This window comes from Euleptes europaea, chromosome 14, assembly GCF_029931775.1.
Source record: "Euleptes europaea isolate rEulEur1 chromosome 14, rEulEur1.hap1, whole genome shotgun sequence".
Classification (NCBI taxonomy): Eukaryota; Metazoa; Chordata; class Lepidosauria; order Squamata; family Sphaerodactylidae; genus Euleptes; species Euleptes europaea.
In genome coordinates, this window is record NC_079325.1 from 37,031,788 (window position 1) to 37,056,520 (window position 24,733).

Consider the following 24,733-nt stretch of genomic DNA (forward strand, 5'->3'; position numbering starts at 1 on the left):
TAGAGTTGCTATTACTTGCTATTACATATTAGAATTGCTAGAACCGGAGGTGCTAATACAGCCTGAGACCACTAGGTAGCAGCAGTTAGTCAGGTAATAGCCAAAGCAGAGGCAGAAAAATATATTTTAGGCAAATAAACTTCAGAGATTTCAACTGGTGTTCTGTTGGGATATAGCAATTTTGAGGCATGCTCATTCTATAGAGGTTCAAACCAACTTCTACAATTTCCAAAGCAGATGAATATCTCTGTGGCTGTTTTGGGTTTCTGAAGTCTGCAAGGCACAGATCTTTCGTAGTTGTAACCTTTCTTTGAAGGTGATAATATTGGTAAGGAAGACTTGGTGCTGGGAATGGAATGCACAAGAACAAAACACTCCTGTTTCTCTAAGAATGGGGGCAAGCTCCTTTTTGGAGCAGCCTTTCAACAAAGCTCTCTCAAATAGGGTTGCCAACCTCCAGGTACTAATCAAATGAACGGCTTGCAAGTACTTACAGGAGTAGGAAATTCAAAATATGGCACAAGACAAATATTTCCAAAATAGGAAAATAACAATGCAGTTCTTGCTATTAGAAGAATGTATTGAGAACAAATAAGATACAAATACACTTCTGGAGCAACAAATATGTGACAATGGGTCAAAATTGATCCCAAAATAAACACAAAATATAAGAATATACCGGCGCAAAGGCTCAGTTCATATCAAATACGTTGTAAATTGAGTTCATAGATATTGCATCACATGGCAACGGAAACATGACGTGGTACAATGGAAATCCGGTATAATCCCATTTCGTATAAACTTTCTCAAGTCTTCAGTCTTTCCGTGCAAAATTCATTCAACGCTTAAAGGAGTGTACCTTTCCTATGTCTTTGGACGGCAATAATTGCCGTCCAAAGACATAGGAAAGGTACACTCCTTTAAGCGTTGAATGAATTTTGCACGGAAAGACTGAAGACTTGAGAAAGTTTATACGAAATGGAATTATACCGGATTTCCATTGTACTACGTCATGTTTCCGTTGCCATGTGATGCAATATCTATGAACTCAATTTACAACGTATTTGATATGAACTGAGCCTTTGCGCCGGTATATTCTTATATTTTGTGTTTATTTTGGGATCAATTTTGACCCATTGTCACATATTTGTTGCTCCAGAAGTATATTTGTATCTTGTTCTCAATACATTCTTCTAATAGCAAGAATTGCATTTATTTTCCTATTTTGGAAATATTTGTCCTGTGCCATATTTTGAATTTCAACCTCCAGGTACTAGCTGGAGATCTCCTGCTATTACAACTGATCTCCAGCTGATAGAGATTGGATCACCTGGAGAAAATGGCCGCTTTGGCAATTGGACTCTATGGCATTGAAGTCCCTCCCCTCCTCAAACCCCACCCTCCTCAGGCTCCGCCCCAAAAACTTCCCACCGGTGGCGAAGAGGGACCTGGCAACCCTGCTCTCAAAAGACTGGCTGTTAGGCTTAACAGGCCTGCTCAGGAGAGTCTGAGAATCAAAACTTGGATCTTATGGCCAAAAAACACACAATGAAATTGTGTCGAGTGTTGCATGGGGGGGGGCAGTTTATAGGAGGACAGAGGAAAACAAGGCCGTAGCATCAGAAATCATTGTGTATATAAAAGCTCTTATGATCTTGACCACCAACCTGATCTGAGAAGGCATGAAAATGCAGGCTGGTCTGTTGCTTTCATTCTTGACATCACCCAAGAAAAGCAAAATTAGCACATTTCTGTCCTGCCTCAGCTTGACAGCTGACTTGTCCTGACATTCCCTTTGTCTTTACTCTGGGTTGCAGTTTTGCAGCAGGTTTAAAAACCAAGTCAGTTTGCTTATTCGCTTGGCTATGGTTTCAAGCATGTTTTGATGGAGAACAGCCAAGATGCAGTTTCTGCTCTGCCATCATCCCCTCTTAATCGTTGACTTCCGCCACTCTTTCCATACCGTTTGGGAACAGCCCATTCTATTACTGGAGGCCAGGTCACCATTAAAGTCTCTGGTCACCAGATTGGAGCTTGAACGAGCAGGAAATTTAGATACTTCCATTTGGTTTTACAGAAAGTCCTTGAGCAAGTCTGGCTTACCCAAAAAATGCTTGAGGATCCCGATTTCAGCATTCCTGTGCTCAGATATATGCTACTTGCAGTTCAGGACTCACACTGCTGTCTCAGGTGGCAAGATAACCTTTTCTCATTTTATTTGCATTAGGAACTGTTTAATGCGACTTCGTCAAGGATTGAAGAACCAGGGTGGTATTGAGGCAGAGTTTTGCACTAAGACCTGGGAAATTTGGGGTCAAGCCCCTACCAAGCCCAGAAACTTGGGCCAGTCATTCTTTCAGCCTTACCTACCTCACAGTGATTTCACATGGAAATAGGGAAGGATTAGAGGGTTACCGTTTCTTCTTAAACAGCACAGCTTCTAGAAAAGGTCAAAATTGGGCATCTGTCAGCACAGAAACTGTACTAAATAAATGTTAAAGAATAACTTACAAAACAAGTTAATTGGATTTTAAACAATTTGTTGTAGCAGTCTTTATGCTTCTTATTATAGTGACATTTTTAGCCGCCTTGGGGTTGGAGACCACTAGCAAGGCAAGGTTATTAAACAAAAAGGGACGTCTGTGCTGACAGATGGCCAAGTTTGTTCTTCCCCAGAAACTGTGCCACTCAAAAAGGTAACCATTTAATCCTTGATGTGTAACAGAAAATGGGGTAGCAAATCAGTGGTTAGAGTGTTAAGTCTGCCCACCTTCGTTGCCACTGTTAAGTCCGTGTAGGGGAACACACAAGGTCGGAGATGGAGTTCCAACAGCAACCGCTTTATCGTACAAACGAGAACAGAATTAACTACAGTGACCAGACCCCTGCTTATATGCCCGCTTGGCCGCCTGCGGCCACTCCCCCCACAACCGTGATGGGGGGGAAAACCCCAGTAGCCAATGGGAGCATACAGTTCAGGAGCCTTGGGGAACTCCAAGCTGCCCAGGGTTTCCCCTGATGCAATTACAAGGAGCTTGATTCCCTTGATGCTCACACACATGCACACACATGCATACATAACACTGAGTATGCTCAGAAAATCATGTTGTCCTGGGAACTGTACTGGGGTGGGGGAATGCTGGTTCAATTTTTCTCTACCAGGAGCCAGTCTCTTAGGCCTCCTTGAGAACTAAGTGCGCACCACACCCTTGCCAAAGAGGGATTTGCTGAAAGGCAGCCCCTCCTTGTGGGCCCTGTGGTATTGCAGCCAGCCAACAAACATGGAACTCTAGTAAGGCGCCATGAGGTCTTCTTCACCCAGGAGGGCACAGCCCTTCAGCCTCAGGGCTGACGCAGCAAAGAAGGGGAACCAGTTCTGTGTGTGGTTGGCAGGATGCTTCCCTCGCCGTCTTCTGTTGCGCAACGAGACATGCGTACGTGCAGACAGGTGCATTCTTCTCAACAGAGCCACAGTTCACTTCCACAGTCACACCGGTATTAAAAACCCATTTGCTTCTGCTCTTTTCATGGGATTAAATTACTGCCCACCCTTTTTCTCTTTGACTCCAGAGAAGGGAAGTAATGACTGTTCTGTATTCCTTTGCAGTGAGTATGGGGGGACACTCCCTTTCGCAGAATGCTGCCTCTGATCTCAGAACTGCCTGGCTAGAGCAGACCCACAAAAAAGGGTCCCATCTTCTGTTTCTGAGGGCAGCCAAGCAGACGCCTTTGGGAACCCACAAGCCCGACATGGCTCTGTCTACAGCATCTGGACCTGGATGTTCCCCTTGGCTATCAATGCAAAGAGCCATCTCTGCACCCATCCGCCAGGAATCTGTCCAGTCCTTTTCAAACATAGTTGAGCTACCATCCATCATCAGTTACTTATATGTGGTGCAAAGCTAGTAATTTCTGTCTGGGCAGAGGCGGGAATTACATCTCCAGCATCCACGGGGAAAATCAGCAATGGAGCTTCTGATGGGAATTTAACACCAGACTACCTCTGGTAAAACGGAAGACCACAGTGGTTCCAGCACGAAACTCAAAAAGTGAACACATCTATAGCAAAAAAAAAAAATCTACTTGGACGTGCTGCTCCCAGTATTTCAGATCTTACAAAAGCTCTCTTTTTTTTTTAACATTCTGTGTTTTTTGTTTATAGGTAGATAGGGCTAGCTACACACAATCTTAAGCAATAACTTGACTTGCCCAAATCCACTGCAGCTCTGTTTTGCTTTTCTGCCTCACAATTTTCCAATTTCCCTTTCCCTCCCCATCCATTGCAAGGAAAGCTCCATGCTCAGAAAAAGAAGAGAGTCAAGTTGCTGCATAAAGGCAGCATGGAAAAGTTAACCATTTATTGATTTATACAGAGGGAGGCCTGAGCAGGTTCAGCTCTTTGGGAGGGGGTAAGGGTTGAAACCTCTGCTGGTCATGGCTATCGCTGAGAGCAGGGGGTGCAGCTTTGCGGACAGATCTTGAAAGATAATGGAAGTCAACAGTTGCACAAACACACACCCTGCAAAAATCGAGAACCCCCCCCCACCTTTATTTAAACCTTTTATGTTGTTAAGCTGGAAGAGGTAATGCCCGAGGCCCGAGGTGATGTTCTTAGGGAAGTGCAACTTCACCCCTGGAATGTTCAACCCTCTTATTCTTTCCAAAGACCAATTTTGAGATTTATGTGAACTTCAGCAACTGTCTAGAGAGGTATTCATGTGTGTGTGTGTGTGTGTGGGGGGGGGGTTAGCACTAATGGCTGCGGCAGGAAATGGGAAAGATCTGCCCTACACCAGGGTCCCCAATCTTCTTGAGACAGGGTCTTCTTGAAATTTTGAGGTGGTGACAGAGTGCCACCACAATACGGCTGCCACACAGAACATTATGAAATATCTGGCATGGGGCACTGCGGCCAGTCAACCAGCTTTGGGAGGTTCCAAGCCAGGCAAGATCCTATGATGGAGGCTGCTGCTTCTGAATGGGAGTTCTCTGCAGTTGCAAGGTGATGCCTCCCATGTTTTTCTGAAGCACCTCCTGCTCCAGTGATGTGGAAGAAAACCAGAACTGGCTCTTTGCTTTGGGGAAGGAATGCTCTGTGAAATATGCAAATAGGTGCCAAGAAACCCACTGGCAGATGCCACGAAGCCCAAGAGTGCCACTGTGGGGATCACTGCCCTACACCATTCTTCTAAGGAAGAGAAAGGAAGGAAGGAAGGAAGAGAAGGATAGACTTTCAAATGCTGGGAATGGCTTACAGAACCATTAGATTCATAAGGGATGCATGGCTACTCACAAAAACAGCAGCAACAGGCTTTCCCTCTGGCAACACCTAGTATCACCACGCTGCCTGGTTCCTAACCCTGCCAAAGACGGAAGTGGAAAGTGGAGTAAGTTGCAGCCTGGTGATATCATGTCATGCGTTTCCTATTCACAGGAGGAAGAGGAGGCACAGAGCTGCTGTTTTTGGTGACAGTCATTCATCTCTCATAAGGTCTAGATTCAGCCACAGAAGAGACAAAGCAACAGAAGGGGAACTGCATACGGTTCGGGTGGTTAAGGAGACTCCTTTTGGTCCCAAGGCTCAAATACAAACACAGAAATTACCTCGCTAGGTCAGGCCAAAATGCTTATGCTGCAGTCGCCAATCAGAAGCCTCTGGCTGGGAATCTCAAAAGCGGGGTGTGAAGGGGACAATTCCTTCCTGCTGCTTGTCATCAGCATGTGGTATTCAGAGATATAGTTCCTCTGAACATGGAGGTTAACATGCAATGACAGAGCTCTCCTCTTCCACGTACTGCCCTAATCCTTTCTAAAAGGCGGCTGTTCCCCACTCTGGCACAGACTGTCAACTGTTAATTAAACATTGGGTGAAGAAATGGTTGTCTGGGATTCACTTACTCTCTTCTTGTGGCTTAAGTTGCGGCCTGGGCTTGCTTGATCTGTGGGGGACCCGGACTGGATGAACTTTGGGCATCTAAAACATATCCCAATGGGGGGAGGCTGGTCAGGCTGTGGGCACAGCGGCGGGGTGCAGATGCTTCCTCTTCTGCTGTAGGTCTGCCTGAGAGGGTGAGCAGGGCAAGGCACCCTTTAAACGTTTTGTCCCGAGGACATTCCCCCTCGTCACACACCCTTGGTTGTTTTTTTTCAGATTTACATGTAATTTACAGTCCAGGCTCTGTGAAGAAGCTTCACCCTGGGGACTGATGGTCCGTCGTGGGCTCCAGCCTCTCTGCGGCATCTTCCAGTTCCTCCAGGAGCTCGGTAAACGACGGCCGCTTGAACGCTTCCAGCTGATGGAAGACAGCAGGGGAAAGCAAGCAAGCTGTAAACAGATGCTCCATTTAGGAGGCTCATATACAAGACAGGGGCTGTGGCTCAGCAGGAGAGCATCTGCTTGGCATGCAGAAGGTCCCAGGTTCAATCCCCCCCACATCTCCAGTTAAAGGGACTAGGCAAGTAGGTGATGTGAAAGACCTCTGCCTGAGACCCTGGAGAGCCGCCGCCGGTCTGATTAGACTATACTGACTCTGATGGACCAAGGGTCTGATTCAGTATAAGGCAGCTTCATGTGTTCATGAGAACATCTGCTTGGCATACTGAAGGTTCCCAGGTTCAGTCCCCAGCATCTCCAGTTGAATCGATCAGATTTGTAGGTGACGTAAAAGACTTTTGCTTTGAGACCCTGGAGAACTGCTGCCAGTGAGGGGCTAATAGTGACCCAAAGAGACCAATGACCCCATTCAGTATAAAACAGCTTCATGTGTATTCACGTGGATGGCGACTGCGTGGCTACGTCCTAGCACAAGTAAGCCTCAGTTGACCCATCTCTTGTTCTCTGCCCTCCAACAACTGCTCCTCTGCAACCAGGGCTACCTGCTCACATTCCCCCTCCATTGATCACGTTTTCATACTGCTCTTCCTCAAAGGAGCTCAGGGTAGTGAGCATGGATGAAGATAATTGTGCTTTAATTTTTTTAAAATTATCCGCTTTGCTTTAATGCTTTCTACAGGTTCTTCGGAAAAATCAAAGCATTCCTATAGTAATTCTCTGCTATTCTTTTTAGCATCACCCCTTTTTGGAGGCATTGTTGTATTATGTTTCTCTTAGCTTATAAGCCGCCCTGACCTGGATGGCCCAGGCTAGCCCAATCTCATCAGATCTCAGAAGCTGAGCAGGGTCGGCCCTGGTCTGTATTTGGACGAGAAGCACCAAGGAATTCCAGGTTGCTATGCAGAGGCAGGCAATGGCAAACCACCTCTTTTAGTCTCTTGCCTTGAAAATCCTAGGGCAGGGATCCCCAATGTAGTGCCCATGAGTGCCAAGGCACCCACCAACACCTTTCTGGATGCCCGCCCAGTGTTTTTAGAAAGTGGGCCAGACCAAGTGTAATTCTGTTATATATCAATTACCAATTGTTACAAAAACTCAAAAAAGCCCCTCCCCTAGCGCATGGAGGGGGACGGCTACTATGGGGATTAGGGCAAGGAAAGTGGCAATCATGTGGGCAGGACCAGAAAAACCCAGACCTTCCCACCTATGTGGCAGCCCCCCTGGCTTTGCTGTGATCTTTCCCAAAAACATCACAGCACAGCAGACATGGGAAGGACTGCAGAAAAGACAAGGAAAACCTGGATGGTGCACAAAAGCACTGTGGTGCTGTGGGGACATGGAAAGAAAACCTGCTTCCCAGTAGCCTCCAAGGTGGACCAAATGACACATGCGTGAGTGACTGTGGGAAATTTCCCGCAACCCCCCGGCCTACCGTTCCTCGTTGGCCCTCATCTTCTCAGTCTATTTAAGTAAAGCAAGCAGAGATGAGCCCTCAACCCTCACACTCCCATCATTCATGACTGAAAAAGAAATCTGCAAAAGGGTAGGGAGGGAGGGGACCCGGCAAACACCAACCCCACCCAACACCTTTAAAAATGGTTTCTTACTCGACAACAGCTGGCGGCCAAGTCCAAAACTTGCTTGGGGCATCCACCAATCATTTCCTGGAAGGCAGCTACATTCAGGCCATAATCCTGGTGGAGAACGACAATGAAAAAGGAGGATTCAGAAATATCCCTCCCATTTTAAGGGCACTTCTTCATTAATTGCCCTCCAGCGCATTGAACCCCAGATCTTCTAATGTCCCCTTCCCTGTGTAACCTTCCCACTTGCTTGCAAGAACTCTACACATGCCTGTCGGCACAGCACCTGACACCCCACTGGTGCTTAAAACAATGGAGCATATTAGCCATAGCACTGGTGGTTGCACATCTTTTTTGCCGGCCGGAAGGGTGTGTTATAATGACCTGGGTCCGAGGCAGCACCTCTGGATCTGCAGGAATCCTGCCCAGTATCTCACACAGGACAATGCCAAAGGAGAAGACGTCCACCTGTTGGAGAGAGTGAAAGTTAGCTAGTGTGGGATGACAGGAGGCAAGGCAGGCTTTGGAGGGGAAACCCAGCCCTTTAGGTAGACTTCCAAGCAGCAGAGACAAAAGGACCAGTAGCTAGGAAACCTGTAACTCTATACCCCTTGCCTCCACTTTGGTTTTTTTCTGTCTGCACCTGCTGGCTTGTGAGAGAATCAAAGTGGGGGGGGAGGGAATACAAAGTCTTGGCTGAAAACACAGTCAAGGGTGTTTTCCACATGGGAATCGGTATGCACAGTTTCCTTGTTGCTGCTGCACCTGCCAATACAGCCAACGGGAATGGGGCTTCAATATGGCAGGTTGCACATAGTTTCCCAGCCCTGGTGCCCTAGAAGCAGCCATCCTTCCCCTCTTCACCACCAAGGGTTTTTCAGAGTTTTTTCCCCTTCTGTTGGCAAACGAATACTGTTATCGCTTTCTAACAATCTGTGTATCAGGTTTTCTGAATTCCCAGCTTTCACTTTTTTATTTCTCCAATTCAGAGAAATGCCTTTTCCTCTTACATGTCTGCAACAAGTGAGGCTAGAAACTTACTTAAAAATGAAAACTAGAAATTCAGAGAACGTGACACCCAAGTTACTAGAGAGTTATGATATTCAATTGCCAATTTTTAAAAAGACAAGACAAAACCCCAGTGGTGGGGGTGAAAATGGCCACTGTGGGGACGGGGCAGGGAAAATGGCTGCCATTTGCCAGGACTGGAGAAATCTGGGCTTTGCTGTGACCTTTGTAAAAACTGGGCAGTAAAGCAGGTTTCAGAAAGATCGGAGAAAATCTAGGGAAACCTAGGAGGTGCATGAATGTACCACAATGTTGTGGGAACACAAGAAAATCACTGCTTCACAACACCATCAAATGCAGGACTGATAGCCTATGTGGAAACGGACTTTTGACTGTCAAAGCCAAGTCGGGGTAACCTAGACCCTAATCACATTACAAATCGTAATGCGTAATTTGGCCACTCCTGTGGCGCAGAGTGGTAAGCTGCAGTACTGCAGTCCAAGCTCTACTCACGACCTGAGTTCAATCCCAACGGGAATCAGTTTCAGGTAGCCGGCTCAAGGTTGACTCAGCCTTCCATCCTTCTGAGGTTGGTAAAATGAGTACCCAGCTTGCTGGGGGTAAAGGGAAGATGTGGAAGGAACTGGCAAACCACCCCGTAAACAAAATCTGCCTGGTAAACATCGGGATGTGACGTCACCCCATGGGTCAGGAATGACCCGGTGCTTGCACAGGGGACCTTTATCATTTATTTTTTTTAGTAAGATAACCACAATAGCTGCGGGGAAAATGAAGGGAAGACTCAGCAAGCAAGCTGACTGTGTGCATGCTTAGCTCTTTCCCCAGCTAGGGTTGCCAACTATGGCTTGGGAAACTCCTGGAGATGTGGGAGTGGTGCCTGGGGAAGGTGGAGTTTGGGGAGAAGAAGGAGCTCAGCAGGGATGTAATTCCTCAGAGCCTGCCCTCCAAAGCTGCCATTTCCTGCAGGGGAACTGAACTCTGTGATCTGGAGACAGGAAGAAAGTGGGGGTGGGGGTGGGGACAGGCTTGCTAGCTTTGCACCACTTCCAATGCAAAACTGGAAACAATTATATTGGGGTGATATTGTAGGATTCACCCAAAACTCTACGGTTAAACCATAGAGTTTTGGGCAAAGCCTAGAGCACTGCCTTGATATAATGACATTACTTCTGGTTTTGCACTGGAAGTGACATTGCATACTTTCATGACGGTGAGAAGCCCATGAGCCATTTCTCCTCTACCAGCCTGTGAAGCAGTAGTGGGGAATTGGGGATGGGGGCAGGCTACACCAGGATATGCCCTGGCCCCTCTATCTGGAAACCCTTTTTCACACTCCTCTACAAAACTGCTCCCTCCCTTGGGTTATTTTTTCTCTGCAGGGAAGAGCCCCCCAAAGGCTCTTTCCTCTCAACAAAGACTCAGATAAGTGAGTCAAACTACAGCACTGCTTAGAAATGCCAAATTGGGGGGGGGGGGAAATCCACAGAGACTCTACCTGATTTGGTTACTTTAAAAATCACCACAGCTGTATTGATGTCAGTATGCTGGAAGTCAGGGTATAAATTTCCTCAGTCAATTTGAGAAAAATAAGGCTGTCACTCAACTAAAGAATGTTTAGATAGTTTCCCGTCCATCTTTAAACATCAACTTCAGCAGATTGCAACTGATTCATCAATTTGCACATTTAAGCCCACTTGTGTGTCTCCAAACTTCTTCCAAAGTGTCTTTTTTGAGATAATGACTGAAGGGGGAGAGAGATACCGTACCTTCCTGTCGTAAGGCTCCCCTCGCAACATCTCAGGGGCCATCCAGAAAGCCGAACCCACGAGAGAAAGCTTCCTCTCGGGGCCCTTTGCAGAAAACTCTGCCACTTCTTTGGCGAGGCCAAAATCCGCCACCAAGGCCTCCCGCCCCCGTTGGGTCACCCGAATGAGGCAGTTCTGAAATGAAGTTTAAATAGATCTTATTGGTGTGTGTGTGTTGGGGAGGGTGTCCCCCCCAGGGCTATTTTGTAAGAAGAATTTCGAGGAATTAAAATTGAATATAAATGACAGATACCGATCAATACAAAATGAGGGACATCTCAGCTGGGTTGGATCCAGACAGGGCAGAGGGGTGCCTGGCTGCCTTCCACCCTCCCACTGCTGGTCCCCCACAATAGGAAGCTAGACATGGTGTATGACGGAAGCGCTCCTAAATGTCAAGATTTAAACTGGGCAACTGCTGGACCACAGCTTCCTCTGTTAACACTTGCATCCCACTATGTTCTGCGCCAAAAACAGAGACCCAAGATGGAGGGCGTAGTCATGCCAATGATCTTCTATGGTCTTCTCACACCCTCATTGCCACCCACATCCATCCAGAGGTCCTTCCAAACATGCTAACCACTGTCCCCAATGGGGGTACATCTCCTGGAGGTACGTTCAACACTTTGCCAAACCTATCACACCCTTTGACCTAACAGCAAACTCCATGCTTTTGCCTTGTTTCTGTTGCCCTCTAACAACGAATAGACACAGATCCTAGTTGATGCCTTGCAAAGCCAAGTTACCAATCAGGTTTGCAGAACACCCCTGAAGCAATGGATTCAAGAATTCCCAAGAGGCATGAGAAATGCTGAAGCCAAAATCCCATTAGTGTTAATGGCATTATCGAGCTTCTGGGTCTCCCGTAAGTGACTTGGAGATGGTCCAGTTATTTAGCTTGCAGATCCTGTCTTGAAAAAAACCACATACCACAACATCTCTCCTAATTTTGAATGAACACCTGGATGGGAAGTCACCCCCGTGGATCAATTTCCTAAGAACATTAAGAAGCTGCCAGGGCCCACCCAATCCAGCATTTTGTCTCAAACAGAGGCCAACTCAGATGCCTCCAGGGAGCCACACAAGCAGGGCTGCTTATCCCCAGCATCTGGTACTCAGAGGTAGCCTGTCTCAGTACATGGAGGCTACACCTAACTTACCTTGGAGTTGAGGTCTCTGTGGTATATGTTTTTGGAGTGCAAGTAAACCATCCCTCGGGTGATGTCGGAAGCCAGGTCCACCTTCTCTTTCCAGCTGAGAGAGACATCCTTGCAAGCCAAAAGCTCTTCCAGTACTCCTCCATTCACATACTGTGCACAGAGAAGGCAAAATGGTACTGCCAATCCATAAGATGGGGGGAAGGAAGGGGCTTCTTGGGCTACCTGCCATCCCATAAACAGCAGAGACCAAGGGTAGACTAAAGCCCTAGTTCTCATGAATAACCACTTCAGGCAGCAGTGAGACCCTGTATGACTGATTGCTTTCTTATCCTCCACCCCCAATCTCCCTGCAAAAGGAGAACCAGCATTTCAGGAGAAGAGTTCCAGCCCAGATTCCTCTCCAACATGATAGCTTTTTACATCTGGAGGAGCAATCCAACACATGAAGCCTCCCAACTGAGGACTGTAGCGGTATAGTCCAGGTGAGGGTTGTCAACTCCACCTTTGGACATTCTTGTGCTCAGCAGGGATGTGATGCCATAGAGTCTACCCTCTGAATCTGCCATTTCCTCCAGAGAAACTCATTTCTGTAGCCTGCGGATCAGTTGTAGTTCGAGCAGAACTCCAGATCTCATGTGGAGGTTTGGTCATTCTGTGTCTGGACTACAGCTACCATCTGCTCCCCTCCCCCAAAAAACCAAGACAACCACTCAACATTAGTGGAAATCCAAGTATTTATCAGGAATAAATCCCTCCATTGATGCTTACTGGAAAGGTCAGGATTCTGCATATGGCCTAAAAACCTGCAGCTGCAGTATCCATCCTAGATTCTGAAGAGGAGGGCATAATGCTTACATTATGAGTTTTTAACAATCTGAAGAACAACTGTGTAAAGTAATTCCTTACCTCCAGAATTGGGTACAACTTTTCATCTTTCACACAGATGCCAAGATACCTGCAAAAGAGAGAGAGAGAGAGAGAGAGAGAACAACTCAAGGATGCTCTCTGCAGTCCAATGTTAGCACAAGACTCAAAAACCAAATCCACATGACCATCCTCCCATCCCCAGCCTCAAGACAACTTCTGAATCATTACTTCCCTGCTGCAGTTCTTGGCATGTCCATTATGTTCTCTGGACTGAGTGTTTTTTTTTTAAAGGGAACAAAGATGCCCGTGCTCCTACAAAGGCTGCAGATATGGCTAGAGTGGCAAAACAAAGTGGTGGGGGCAGAGAGAGAGACGAAACTGGGCCAGCTTTACCATTAAGCAGGAAGAATCAACAGCACAGGGGACATTATCAATTATTTAGTTCATTATTATTTTTCTTACAGACACAGCAAAGGGAGGCCGATTTGGATTTCTGCCGATAGTTGGTGGGTTGTTTCCTGGTATAGGTCCAAGGACAGTGAGAAGAATCTATTTGCAAGGACTGGTGAATAGAAAGCCATGCACATACTGAGATTCTTTCAATATAGGAAACAAAAACCATAGAGTCCCCCCCATTGATGGGGCACAGGAAGGAAAAAATGGCCAGGGGAAGAGGATACTAAGGTTGGTTTAATGAGGAACCTTTAGGTAGGACCACCAATGGTACAAGACGCAGGGAGCTAGCTTCAGTATCACCTGTTCAAAAGTTAGGTGATGCAGATCTAAATTTAAATAGCTTAGCCTCTATTTATTTATTCAGCACATTGTATCCTTTACTTCCTCCAAAGAGCTCAGGGTGCTGTACATTGTTCTCCCCTTCTCCATTTTAGCCTCACCCTGTGAAGATGGTTATGCTGAGAGTATGGCTGACCCAAACTTATCCAACACATTTGATAGCAGAGTGGGGATTTCATCCTGGGTCTCCCAGATCCTAGTCCAACACTCCAACCGCTACATCATGCTGGGCACTGGGCTGAGCATTGATCTGCTCTTCCAGGTCATCTCCCACCTGAAGACTCACCTGACAATGTTGGGATGGGAGAGCTTCTGCAGCAAGCTGATCTCACGCACAATCACCTCCTGGTCCACATCATTCTTGTAGATCTTCACCACCATCGCTTTGCTTCCGGCACTCTGGGTGACCTGTGGGCACCACAAGACAGTGGCATGAACGAAAGTTGGCTTCCCAACCTCACCAGGTTAAAGACACACTGAAACAATTCAAAACTGTCTCCTCTTTTACATTTGCTCTGCAAGGCATATAAACTGTCACTAACAAGTCACTCGGGTGAGTAACCAGAGCTTTTAAGTAACCAGGCCAGAAGCATGGTTGTACACTGAGTCTTTTGCAAATTATATGTCACTGCAGTGTTCTGGGAAGTTTGTGAGGCCACTGTTCCGACAGAGCACCAACTCTGTAGACTGCATTAGGCAGCACACTGGGTGTGCCAGGAAAAGAATTTTTACCTCTGACAGGTGCATTATTCTTCAAGAGAAGCTGTAGCAGAACCAAGCATCAGGGAGAGAACTTTATATGGTCTACCCCACTCAACCATCACGGCTGGCAGGAAGATCTGGGATCACAGACTGGGCAGCTGCTTGAGTGAGGAGAAGACCTGCCTCCAAGGAACAGCAATATCAAGCACTACCAGGCCCTGCTTTCTATGTACCACCTTTCTAGGGATGAGCAGGCAGTGGGATGATGGCAAAGGAGAGGCATAAAAGAGACCATCCCTTTGAGGTAATCTCCTGGGACTGAAGTGAGGGCATTCTCTTGTTCTCTATTTAAGGAAGATTGAAGGGGAGATTAGAACAGGACCTTTTAGGTTGTGTGTGTCCCCCGCCCGCATTTTTGTCTGTTTGCAAGCACTCTAACCAGTGGGAACGGCCGTGCACTGTACAACGCTGTGCACTGCACTTGAGATAAATAAATATTGCAACAGCAGAAAGAGCTCCAGCCCCAACACCATTCAAAGGACGCAGTCTCCTTGATATTTTGTTTTCAGCCTAGCCGTTCTACTTAAATTAACAATTGACTGGTACAAGTTGGGTTGTCCTCCTGACGTTACCGTCAAGCTATCAGGAACAACAGAGGCCAACTGTTTAAAGTTTCTGTAACCCCCACCGCCGCCTCTCACACCAAAGACGTTTGCCTGAAAGGATAACAACAGTTTCAACAAACCAGGGGCCACCCCTAACAACGGAACTCCATCTCCCAGTTTCGCAAGACACACCAATGGTCCCAAAGCATGTGCAAAAGGGGGGGGGGGAGTAAAATGAGATTAGTGACACATCAATGCAAATCAAGATCGGAGCTGCACTCTCTCTTTGCTTGGGGGAAGGGGGCTGCAAGAAAGTTTTGATCTTAGGAAAATTCAACCTGCAACACTGGAAGTGAAGGACACTAACAGAACAGTGTCCTCTCCAGGAAGAAACTGACACTGTGTGGTTTAATATCAATGCCCACCCCTAGCTTGCATATAAAAAGGCATTCTCCTAGGTAAATAAGAATTTCCCAGAAGCCAGGAACGTTTGTTAACTGGAAGAGTTGATTATTTTCATGTGATAGAATCAGTGTGGTGTAGTGGTTAGAGTGTTGGATGAGGAACACCCTGGTTTGCTCTACAGCGAATGTCCCTGGGTGACCTCGGGCCAATCTCGCTCTCTCATTTACTTCACAGGATTGTTATGAGGATGCATGGAGAGAAGCTGCCCTGTGCTCTCCATCCCATCCTTGGGAATGATGGTGTTCAGGTCCCTGAGATTCCCTCCTCTTCATCCTTGATATTGTACAATGCCAGATCTATAAGGAATAAGACTGCAGCCCTGCAGAATGTTATTCAACGGGGCGGCTTTGATCTGGCTTGCTTGACCCAGACCCTGAGTAGGGCCTGATGAGGTGGTTCCTCTACCCACCCCCACCCCCAGATTACTCAGTCCTTCATCAACCTCAAACAGGAGGGTGAGGGGGTGGGGTTGCAATCTTTATCCGAGATGGCTTCTCCTTTCAGAGGATCCCTGGGCTTCAAATAGTGTGGGGTGGCTATCCTGCTGGTATACAGTCCGCCTAGCTCACCAGCGGATACCCTGCCAGGGCCAGCATAGGCAGTCTCTGACTGGGTGTTGCATTTCCCACAACTGGGAGTCCTGGAGGATTTCAGTGTCCATGCAGACGCTTGCCTTGTTGGGTGCTGCCTTGGATTTCATGTCATCTGTGGGCAGCATTGGGGCCCTCCCAGGTTGTGTTAACCCCCACACGTGAACAGGCCACATGCGGAATTGATTTTTTGCGCAGGTGTAGATCTGGATAGTGCGGTTGTATCTAAATTGGTGCCATGATCAGATAGTTTCCTCTTAAAGGTCGGGTTGAGTTTCACTACTCCACTCCACAAGGGAGGAGAGCCTATTTTTGCTCGCCTGTGGAGACTTCTGGATCCTGTTAGATTCCAGAATGCTCTGTGGGGTTCCATTGGTGGTTCCCTCCATGAGCTTACTGAGGACTGGAATAAGGGCCTTTGGTGGGCCATTGATCAAATTGCTCCCCAGTGCCCTCTGCACTCTCTTGATCTTTGGTGAAGATAGGCTTGGATCTGGGAAGCCCTGGGTTTGACTCCTACCCTTGTCTCAGCCCTACAGTGCGGTCTTGGCCAAGATATTCTCTCGGTCTCTCACTCACACACACATACACACACACTCAGTATGTCCCCCTCCCTCATCAGCCAAAAGGCAGTGCAGTGCAGCAACTACAGTGTTGGGAGCTCAACTCTCTGCTCAGCCATAAACAGGGTCGCCAACCTCCAGGTACTAGCTGGAGATCTCCTGCTATTACAACTGACCTCCAGCCAATAGAGATCGGTTCACCTGGTGAAAATGGCCACCTTGGCAACTGGACTCTATGACATTGAAGTCCCTCCCCTCCCCAAACCCTGCCCTCCTCAGGCTCCACCCGAAAAATCTCCCGGCCAGTGGAAAAGAGGGACCTGGCAACCCTAGCCATAAAGCTCACTAAAACCTTCAGTGGAGGAAGGGTGAATGGCCCAACTACCCTGAAGGCTGTTACAAAGGAGAGAGAGAGAGACTGTTTACACCAGCAGAATGAAAGTGTAAGAAATAAATCAAACATTGAAGACTGCTTGTTCTATCCTAACAGAGAAGGGTAACATTTGCTTTTCCCCGTGCTAGATCAAAGACAACAGAGAGGCACTTAGACTGAAATGTTAGTAACATGCAAATTGATTCAAGAGCAGTCGTTTGAAGGGCTTCTGGCTGATTAGTCATCCGCCTTTCGATTGAGTAATAGTCCTATTTAGCAACACTCCTGTATCAGATCCTGACCTTCATCTCTTCCTCATCACTCTTGCGTACATCACCCTGGCTACCGCCCCCGTCTCTCTCTCTCCCAAGCAAGATCACTTGTGGCAGCCCAGCTGCTCAGGCGCCATAAAACACCCATCTACGCCACTTCTACTGGATGCAGATTTGCAAAGCAACCTTTCCAATTAGCCGTACAGGATGGATTGCCAGGGACTGGGTTCCGGCAAGGGACTGTGGGCTGTTTCCAACAAAACAGCTTTGGCTCAGAATGGCAGAGTTGTTTTCGAGTGCCACTTATCCTTTCCCAGCCAAGCCCACACAGGACTGACACATGAGAGTGTCCAATCCTTAAAATATACCCCGTGGAGCTTTGCCATCCTTTCTCGCCTTGGCCCTTTTCTATCAGTGCCTAGTAGAATATCAAACCTCGCAAGCTAGTTTCTTGGATTACCAAGAATTTAATCAATCCACTATTGCTAGGCCTCCCAAATTAGCAATATAAAAGGTTAATGTTATATTATTCTTGCTGTGTTGGTAAAAGATCCAGAAGCAGAGGAGGTGGTGTTGGTAATTTTGTTTGTTTGTTTGTTTGTTTTTGCAAAATCTGAGCTGTTAGGCAGGCCCTGCTGTTTCCAGTACATTCTCCAAACTTCTGAAAAGAGGCCCTTCTCCTTGTTGGCAATCCTCCAGCAAAGTAATATCAGAAGGAGCGATTGCTACACCTGTTTGACTATTAAGAATTTTGTTGAAGACTCGGCTCTGGGCACTCCAACTTCCAGAGGAGAAGCAGGTGGCTACACGGAACACAGTTTTCTCCACGGTGGCATCCTAGTGGAGACTCCCTTTCCCGATCAATTTGCCCAATGCCAATGTTATTAATGCTGCAACTCCAACTTGGCTTTCCTTCAGGGTATTTAGCAGCATCTGATTAATTTTGCTGCTGAGTCTTTCTTGGCAGGATATGCTGAGTGTGGGTTTTGGAGACGTTTGCCAAATTGTTGTTTTGTAAGTAAACTACTTTGGAGAAATAGTAAACCCCCCTTCTGGATCAAATCAAAAGGTCTGCCTAGACCGGTATCCTGTTTCCCATAGTGGCCATCCAGATACTGCTAGAAAACAAACAGGAAATGAGGGCAACAGCTCTCATTGCTCCCTGGAACTGATGTTCAGAGACATCCCACCTCTGAACTTGCAGAGCCCATTTAGCCATAATGGCTAATGTGAAAACTACTGATAGACTAAAACTCTGTGAATTGTCTAATCTTCTTTTACAGTCATCTAAGCTAGCAACAGCTGGCCCAGGCTAGCCTGATCTCATCAGATCTTCGAATCTAAGCAGGGTGAGCCCCGGTTAGTAATTGGATGGGAGACCTCCAAGGAACACCAGGGTCGCTACGCAGAGAAAAGCAATGGCAAACCACCTCTGTTAGTGTCTTGCCTTGAAAACCCTGCGGAGTCGCCATAAGTCAGCTGTGACTTGATGGCACTGTTCACACACACAAGCTAGCAACTATATCTCCATCTTGTGGCAGTGAGTTCCATAATTTTGTGCTACGTGAATAAGCGCTTCCTTTTATTTGTCCTCAATTTGCCTGTAAATTTCACTGGGTGATCATATCATTTTGAAAGGGGAAGGGAAAAGAATCTCACTGTCCACTTTCTTCACCCCATGCATAATTTACTAAACTAGGCAACCAGCATGCTTTATTGATTGCGGTGCTGGACTAGGAGACTTGGATTCAAATTCCCACTCTGCCATGGAAGCTTGCTGGGTTACCTCAGGCAAATCACACACTCTCAGTCTAACCTACCTCACAGGATTGTTGGTATGGGAATAAAATGAAGGAGGGGAAAGTTGTAAGCTGCTTTGGGTCCCCAGTGGGAAGTATAAAACAATCAGTCAAATGCAATGAATGTCTCTCACATGCCCTCCCCCTTTAGTTGTCATTTCTCTAAATTAAAAAGCCAAACTCCTAAGTCTGTCTGCACACGGAAGGGTTGCCATTTTCTGCACCTTTTCCAGCTCTACAATACCTTTTTTAATGTGGGATGACCAGATCCCCATCCAACTTCACCATAGATCTATACAAGGGCATTGCAATATTGGCTGTTTTGTCTTCCACCTGTTTCCTAATAATCCCTAGTTCGAAAGTTGTCTTTTATGCCCAGGTGGCCCCCTGAGTAGACAGTTGAATGGAACTATTACCCCACCCCTCAAGATCTCTTGCATGGTCAGGTGTTGCCAGTTCAGACCCTGCCACAGCTGCTCTTAAAGATCCACCTGGTAGAATAAGACATTGGAACCTATATGTACATAATCATAACATACACCGCAGAATACTAGTTGCTGCGAGACAGAATTAAGGGAAGACATTCATGTCCTGCTTGTTTACCTTGTAGCAAGGTCTGGTTGCCCTCGGCTGGCAACACGGTGCTGGATTTCCATGGGCCTTTGGTCTAACCCAGCAGGCCTTTGGTCTAACCAAGGAGGGATTCCACAGCTGATGCCACCCACCCCCACCCCCAACACATCTCGACATCTCCTCTAGTAAATGCCAACTCAGACGCTGGGTCCCTTTAAACAACAAAGTTCTATCCTCGTCCAGCACAACAGCTTCACACGCACACAAATCAGCACGGAGCGCAAGAAAGAAAAGGTTGCCTGGCAGAACGGCTCACAGCCTTGGACCCTGGCTTCTGTAGCATCAAAGCTTCAGGCAAGATTTCAGTCTGCTATTTGGCCTTGCTTTCCGATTGCCTTGTAAGCCCTTTTTGAAAAAGGAAAAAAGTGCATACAAAGCTCTTTGAGGGAAGGGCGTACTGCTACAAGAAAAAACCTCTCCCATGTTTGTTGGCAAGCCAGAAACAGCAGGGATGGTGGTGGTGAAAGGGCAAGTGCCAGCCCCAGGAGAATGCCCTGCACATCAGAGACAGTACATCATCAGGACGCTTAGGAATGGTCATGCTCAACTTCCTTTGCAAAATGCCAAACCCTAGCAAAGGGAAAGAACAAACCAGGAATCATCCAGTGTTGAGAAAGAGCCAGTCTGGGGGAGGAAGATAGAGGACAGCTTCCCGGATGCCAGCCTTGAGGGGGCAACTCCACTCCAAAAATGTGACAGTCCACTGCTAACTCTCTTGGCTGGTTTTATTTATTGGCTGAAAGTTCACAAGGTGGCTTGCTTAAAACAGTATGGAACCGTCTAAGCAGGAATAAAAGAGTGCTGCCACAAAAGAAGATCAACAGCACAGAAGTCACAAAACAAACAACCACAGAAAAACAGAAGCAACAGAAATGATAAAACCAGGGGAAAGGGAATAAAAAGCAGAGCAAAACATTTAGAAATCAATACCAGGAGAAGAAGCAAGCAGAGAAACAGATAACACGGACTCAGACATCAGCAATGGATAAAAGTCCAGGAAAGAAAAGCATTTTCACCCGGCGCTTAGAATGCAACAGACTTTGCATTGGGCAAACAGCTGCAGGCAGGGAGTTCCACAGTCTAGATGCCACAACAGAGAAGGCTTGGCAGGCAGCCACTCACCTGGCCTAGAGCAGGTCTTCCAAAAAAGACTGGAATGCTCGTTTTGGATTCGCTGCTTATTTTACACAACCTTTGACTGACAGACACTATGCATCTTCATCCTGCAGCCCAGAGAACATAGCCACTGGTCCAGATCAGCTCAAGCTGGGCAAGACCCTATGCAGAGCCATCAGAATGCCAGTTCAGAGTGAAGGCATATCTAATGTCTTTAAAGGAATGGGACCGATATGGATGGAAGTGTCCCCTCTGCAATTAATCTGAAGATACCTATTCATCTCCAGGATCAAGTTTAGGAAGAGGCCACAATTCTTCAAGCATGCAGCAGAAGCCCACCATGCACAGCACTGATTAACTGGTGCCTGTGCGCCACCAAACCTTTTCTATTCCCCCCGTTCCTGGGGAAGTTTTCATATTTTAGTTTTTATTTTCAGTAAGGCAAAAATACATACAGAATGACCACGGTATGGGTAATGAAAAGTCTGCTCAAAATATGGGGCAGGAGCAAAACCCTTGTCTGAAGCCAGGGCTAGATTAGAGGTTCCAAGGGCCACACTGTGCCCAGCACTGAGTGTTTCAACCATAATACCTTCTTCTGACAGCAGCCAATGTCTTTAAAAGCAGCCAGTCAGCCATTTTTTTAAAAAAAGTGAAGAACACAAACAGTTTAATTCCTGCATGTCTGCCAATCATTTTGCAAAGCTGGGAGGGAACCAAGGATGACCAGCAAGCCCTCTTGTACAGATTGACAGCTAATGTGGTGTAAATCTTTGGGAGACCTTTGGCTAATCATTCTTTCCCAGCCTAGTCTACCTCACAGGATTGCTGGGAGGGAAAAAAAGAATATCATCACATCCATGTACACAACTCTGAGTTCCTTGGAGGAATGATGGCATATAAATGTGATGATCAATGAGTGACTGAACCTTGCGGTTCTAATGCAGCACATTTTGGGTGCAGCAAAGGCCTTTGACATGATCCAAACCCTTTCCCGCCCATGGTACAGAGGACAAGATTGTAGTTGAACAGCCTAGCCCTATGGACCACTCCATTGCTTCCAATGCACTGAAGCAACCCTAATCTTGCATCAGAACAGGCTGCCCACTGATTTGGCAGCAGAGCCAATTTTAGATCAGCAGGGCTCTAAGGGAAGAGACTGCTCGTCTATTTTCCAAGGCAGTTTTGTCCCAGGTATGCTTTTGCTACAAAGAATGTTCCAGACGGCCTGACGGTGGACAGGAGGATTCAGGACCATGTCACACAGGGAGAAAGAAACCCACGTGTAACTTGCCTGTACATGTGCAACCCCCAATGAGGAAACAGGCAATAAGGGCTGCACCAGTAACTGAACAAATATGGGCAAAAAGGCAGCGGTGAAAGAAGAATATTTATTGGATGTTAATAGGGTGAAAAGATTTTTTATATTCCAGTCCCAATGAAAGGAAATATTTTTATCGTCCGATCCCTAAGCATTTCATTTTAGCTTCATCAGGGGATCTAATAATCTCTCGTACCTTCCTCATCCAATTAGAGCCCAGGAAAAGGCTCTTTCAACCCCAATGAGGCACAAAGCACCTCCCCTCCATTCCAGGTAAGGAACACAGTGTGTGTGAGTGCGGGGGGTGAAGTCTCTTTTCATGCAATGCAGTCCTGACCCAAACCAAGCCCTGTGCAGGGGAAGTCACAGTGGAGATCCCAGTCCAAAGTATGTGAAGCATGGCACTCCCAAACAGCAAGCCACCTTCTACTTCCTTCAGCATCTCAAAACAGGCACACACAGCAAAGCTCTGATTTGATTAAAAGGCAGGCAATTATTCAGCTGGCCACCCTACTTGGCTTGCTCTAGTTGAATCCCCATCCAGCCAAAGAACTCAGAGTGACATTTTTAGCCTCGCTCCATACCCGTGAGGCAGATCAGCCTGAGAGGCTGAGACCAGCTGAATGAGACAAGATCTGAACCCAGGCCTCCCATGTCAAAGCCCAAGGCATTAGCCTTGTGGCCAAGAATCTCCAGGCTGCATGAAAGACCCAGGATCCGAACTTATGTGAGCCACCCCAGGACACCAGGAACATTGAATCACTAAATATTTTTCTACAGTGCAGCATTATAAGGTGGCGATACAGGTTTTCCTAACATGATTGAACACATGAAGCTGCCTTCTACTGAATCAGACCCTTGGTCCATCAAAGTCAGTATTGTCTACTCAGACCGGCAGTGGTTCTTCAGGTTCTCAGGCAGAGGTCTTTCACATCACCTACTTGCCTAGTCCCTTTAACTGGAGATGCCGGGGATTGAACCTGGGACCTCCTGCATGCCAAGCAGATGCTCTACCACTGAGCCACAGCCCCTCCCCATTTATACACTACCATTTATACCTAAAAAAATGTACAAAACCCCAGCATTCCTCCTTCCTCCTTAAAAAGGGGGGGGGCTCATGCTCATCATTAAACACTGCTTTTTTGTTGTGCAAAGTTATTTTTCTCTGAAATGATGCACCTCAAAATCCCATGAAGTGCCAGCACCTGCAAAAAGACCACTGAGGGGAAAAATACAACAATCATCGCCATGGCAATTTGCCAATGAGCAGGGCCAATCTCCCTTTATCTTTTGTTCAGTCAAGAAATAGATGGGTGATTTCTTCAGCCTGGTTGCTCCATGGACCACTGTCCAGGTCACCACATTTTCCTACCTGATGACCTCCCAATGGGGCTTGGAAAGTTCTGAATTAAAACCTAATTCCTTCTACTTTCCAATGTGTGCTGAATGGGCAGTAAAGAGGAGAATCATTGCTAGGGCTGGAGAGCACACGGTGGCACTGAAGGGTGTGCCTACATTACAAGTTGAAACCAGCTGCTGAACTGTCAAGGTGGCTCCCAGGTTAGAAACCCTCGGAAGTGCCGTGCTGTACGGGGTGAGGGATCTCCAACAAAGAACAGGCAACATCACAAAAAACAGCTCCTCAAGCCCTGGAGGAAAGTGGCGATTGTTCACCAATTTAAAATTTGTAGCCTGCATGTTCCAGGCAAGACACCACCATCCTTCTTTGCTCATGATGCCAGGATCTCACTGACCACCTGAAAGAACAGAACAGACTGCCAGCGATGAGCAGTCTCCATCCTGAAAGTTGTTCTGGGGAATTGCAGGAAATGAATTTTTAAAGCTGCAGTTTGCTTTCAATCAGCATGATCACCGTACCTTGTACACCTTGGAAAAAAAGCCGCTGCCTATCAACTCGACATCAAAGTTTTCCCAGAATTCCAGCTTCCTGACAGCTGTGCGCAGCTTTTGCCAGCGGTCATCTTGGTAGTAAGCGTCGGGGGTCTCCCCACAGTATGGTGAGAGACTGGACAGCTCCGGGGAGGCCAGCCCCATCTCACACATTGTAGAGGAGGCCACTGTGGAGACACAAAAGAGAAACTGGATTTCAGCATCATCTGCTGAGGGAAAAGTCCTGGGAGACAGAACACTGTTGGTTCCCCTTTACAGGTGGAGAACCAAGAGACAGCTGCCCCAAGGCCAAACTATAAGAAGAAGAAGAAAAAGAAGAAGAGTTGGTTTTTATATGCCGACTTTCTCTACCACTTAAGGAAGAATCAAATCAGCTTACAATCACCTTCCCTTCCCCTCCCCACAACAGACACCCTGTGAGGTAGGTGGGGCTGAGAGAGTGTGACTAGCCCACGGTCATCCAGCAGACTTCATGTGTAGGAGTGGGGAAACCAACCCAGTTCACCAGGCTTGCCTTTGCCGCTCATGTGGAGGAGGGGGGAATCAAACCCGGTTCTCCAGATCAGAGCCCACTGCTCCATACCACCACTCTTAACCACTACACCATGCTGGCCGGCGGCAGAGTCAGCGAAATGTAAACACACAGCTCACTTGAGCCACCATAGCCTTCTACGCTCAGGGAACCCTTTCCGGTGTGGAATGACCCTCTGCACATTTGCTGTGCGCTGCAAGGTATTCTGGGGCATTTGTGTGGTTCGTATACAGTTTCCTACAGGGTGCTCTAAATTAAAACATACCCAACTCTCCCTT

At 47.1% G+C, this 24,733-nt stretch overlaps 1 protein-coding gene across 1 annotated transcript; it reads right to left on the minus strand.

Moving 5' to 3' along the window:
- Positions 1-6,191: 6,191 nt before the first annotated feature.
- Positions 6,192-24,077, minus strand: LOC130486813 (dual specificity testis-specific protein kinase 1-like). The gene is made up of 8 exons (XM_056860113.1): positions 23,891-24,077; positions 13,860-13,981; positions 12,818-12,866; positions 11,912-12,061; positions 10,713-10,886; positions 8,302-8,385; positions 7,942-8,028; positions 6,192-6,293 (listed from the first exon to the last, which is right to left on the minus strand). The coding sequence occupies exons 1-8, from the start codon at positions 24,074-24,076 to the stop codon at positions 6,192-6,194; spliced, it is 954 nt and encodes a 317-aa protein (XP_056716091.1). The 5' UTR covers position 24,077.
- Positions 24,078-24,733: the final 656 nt, after the last annotated feature.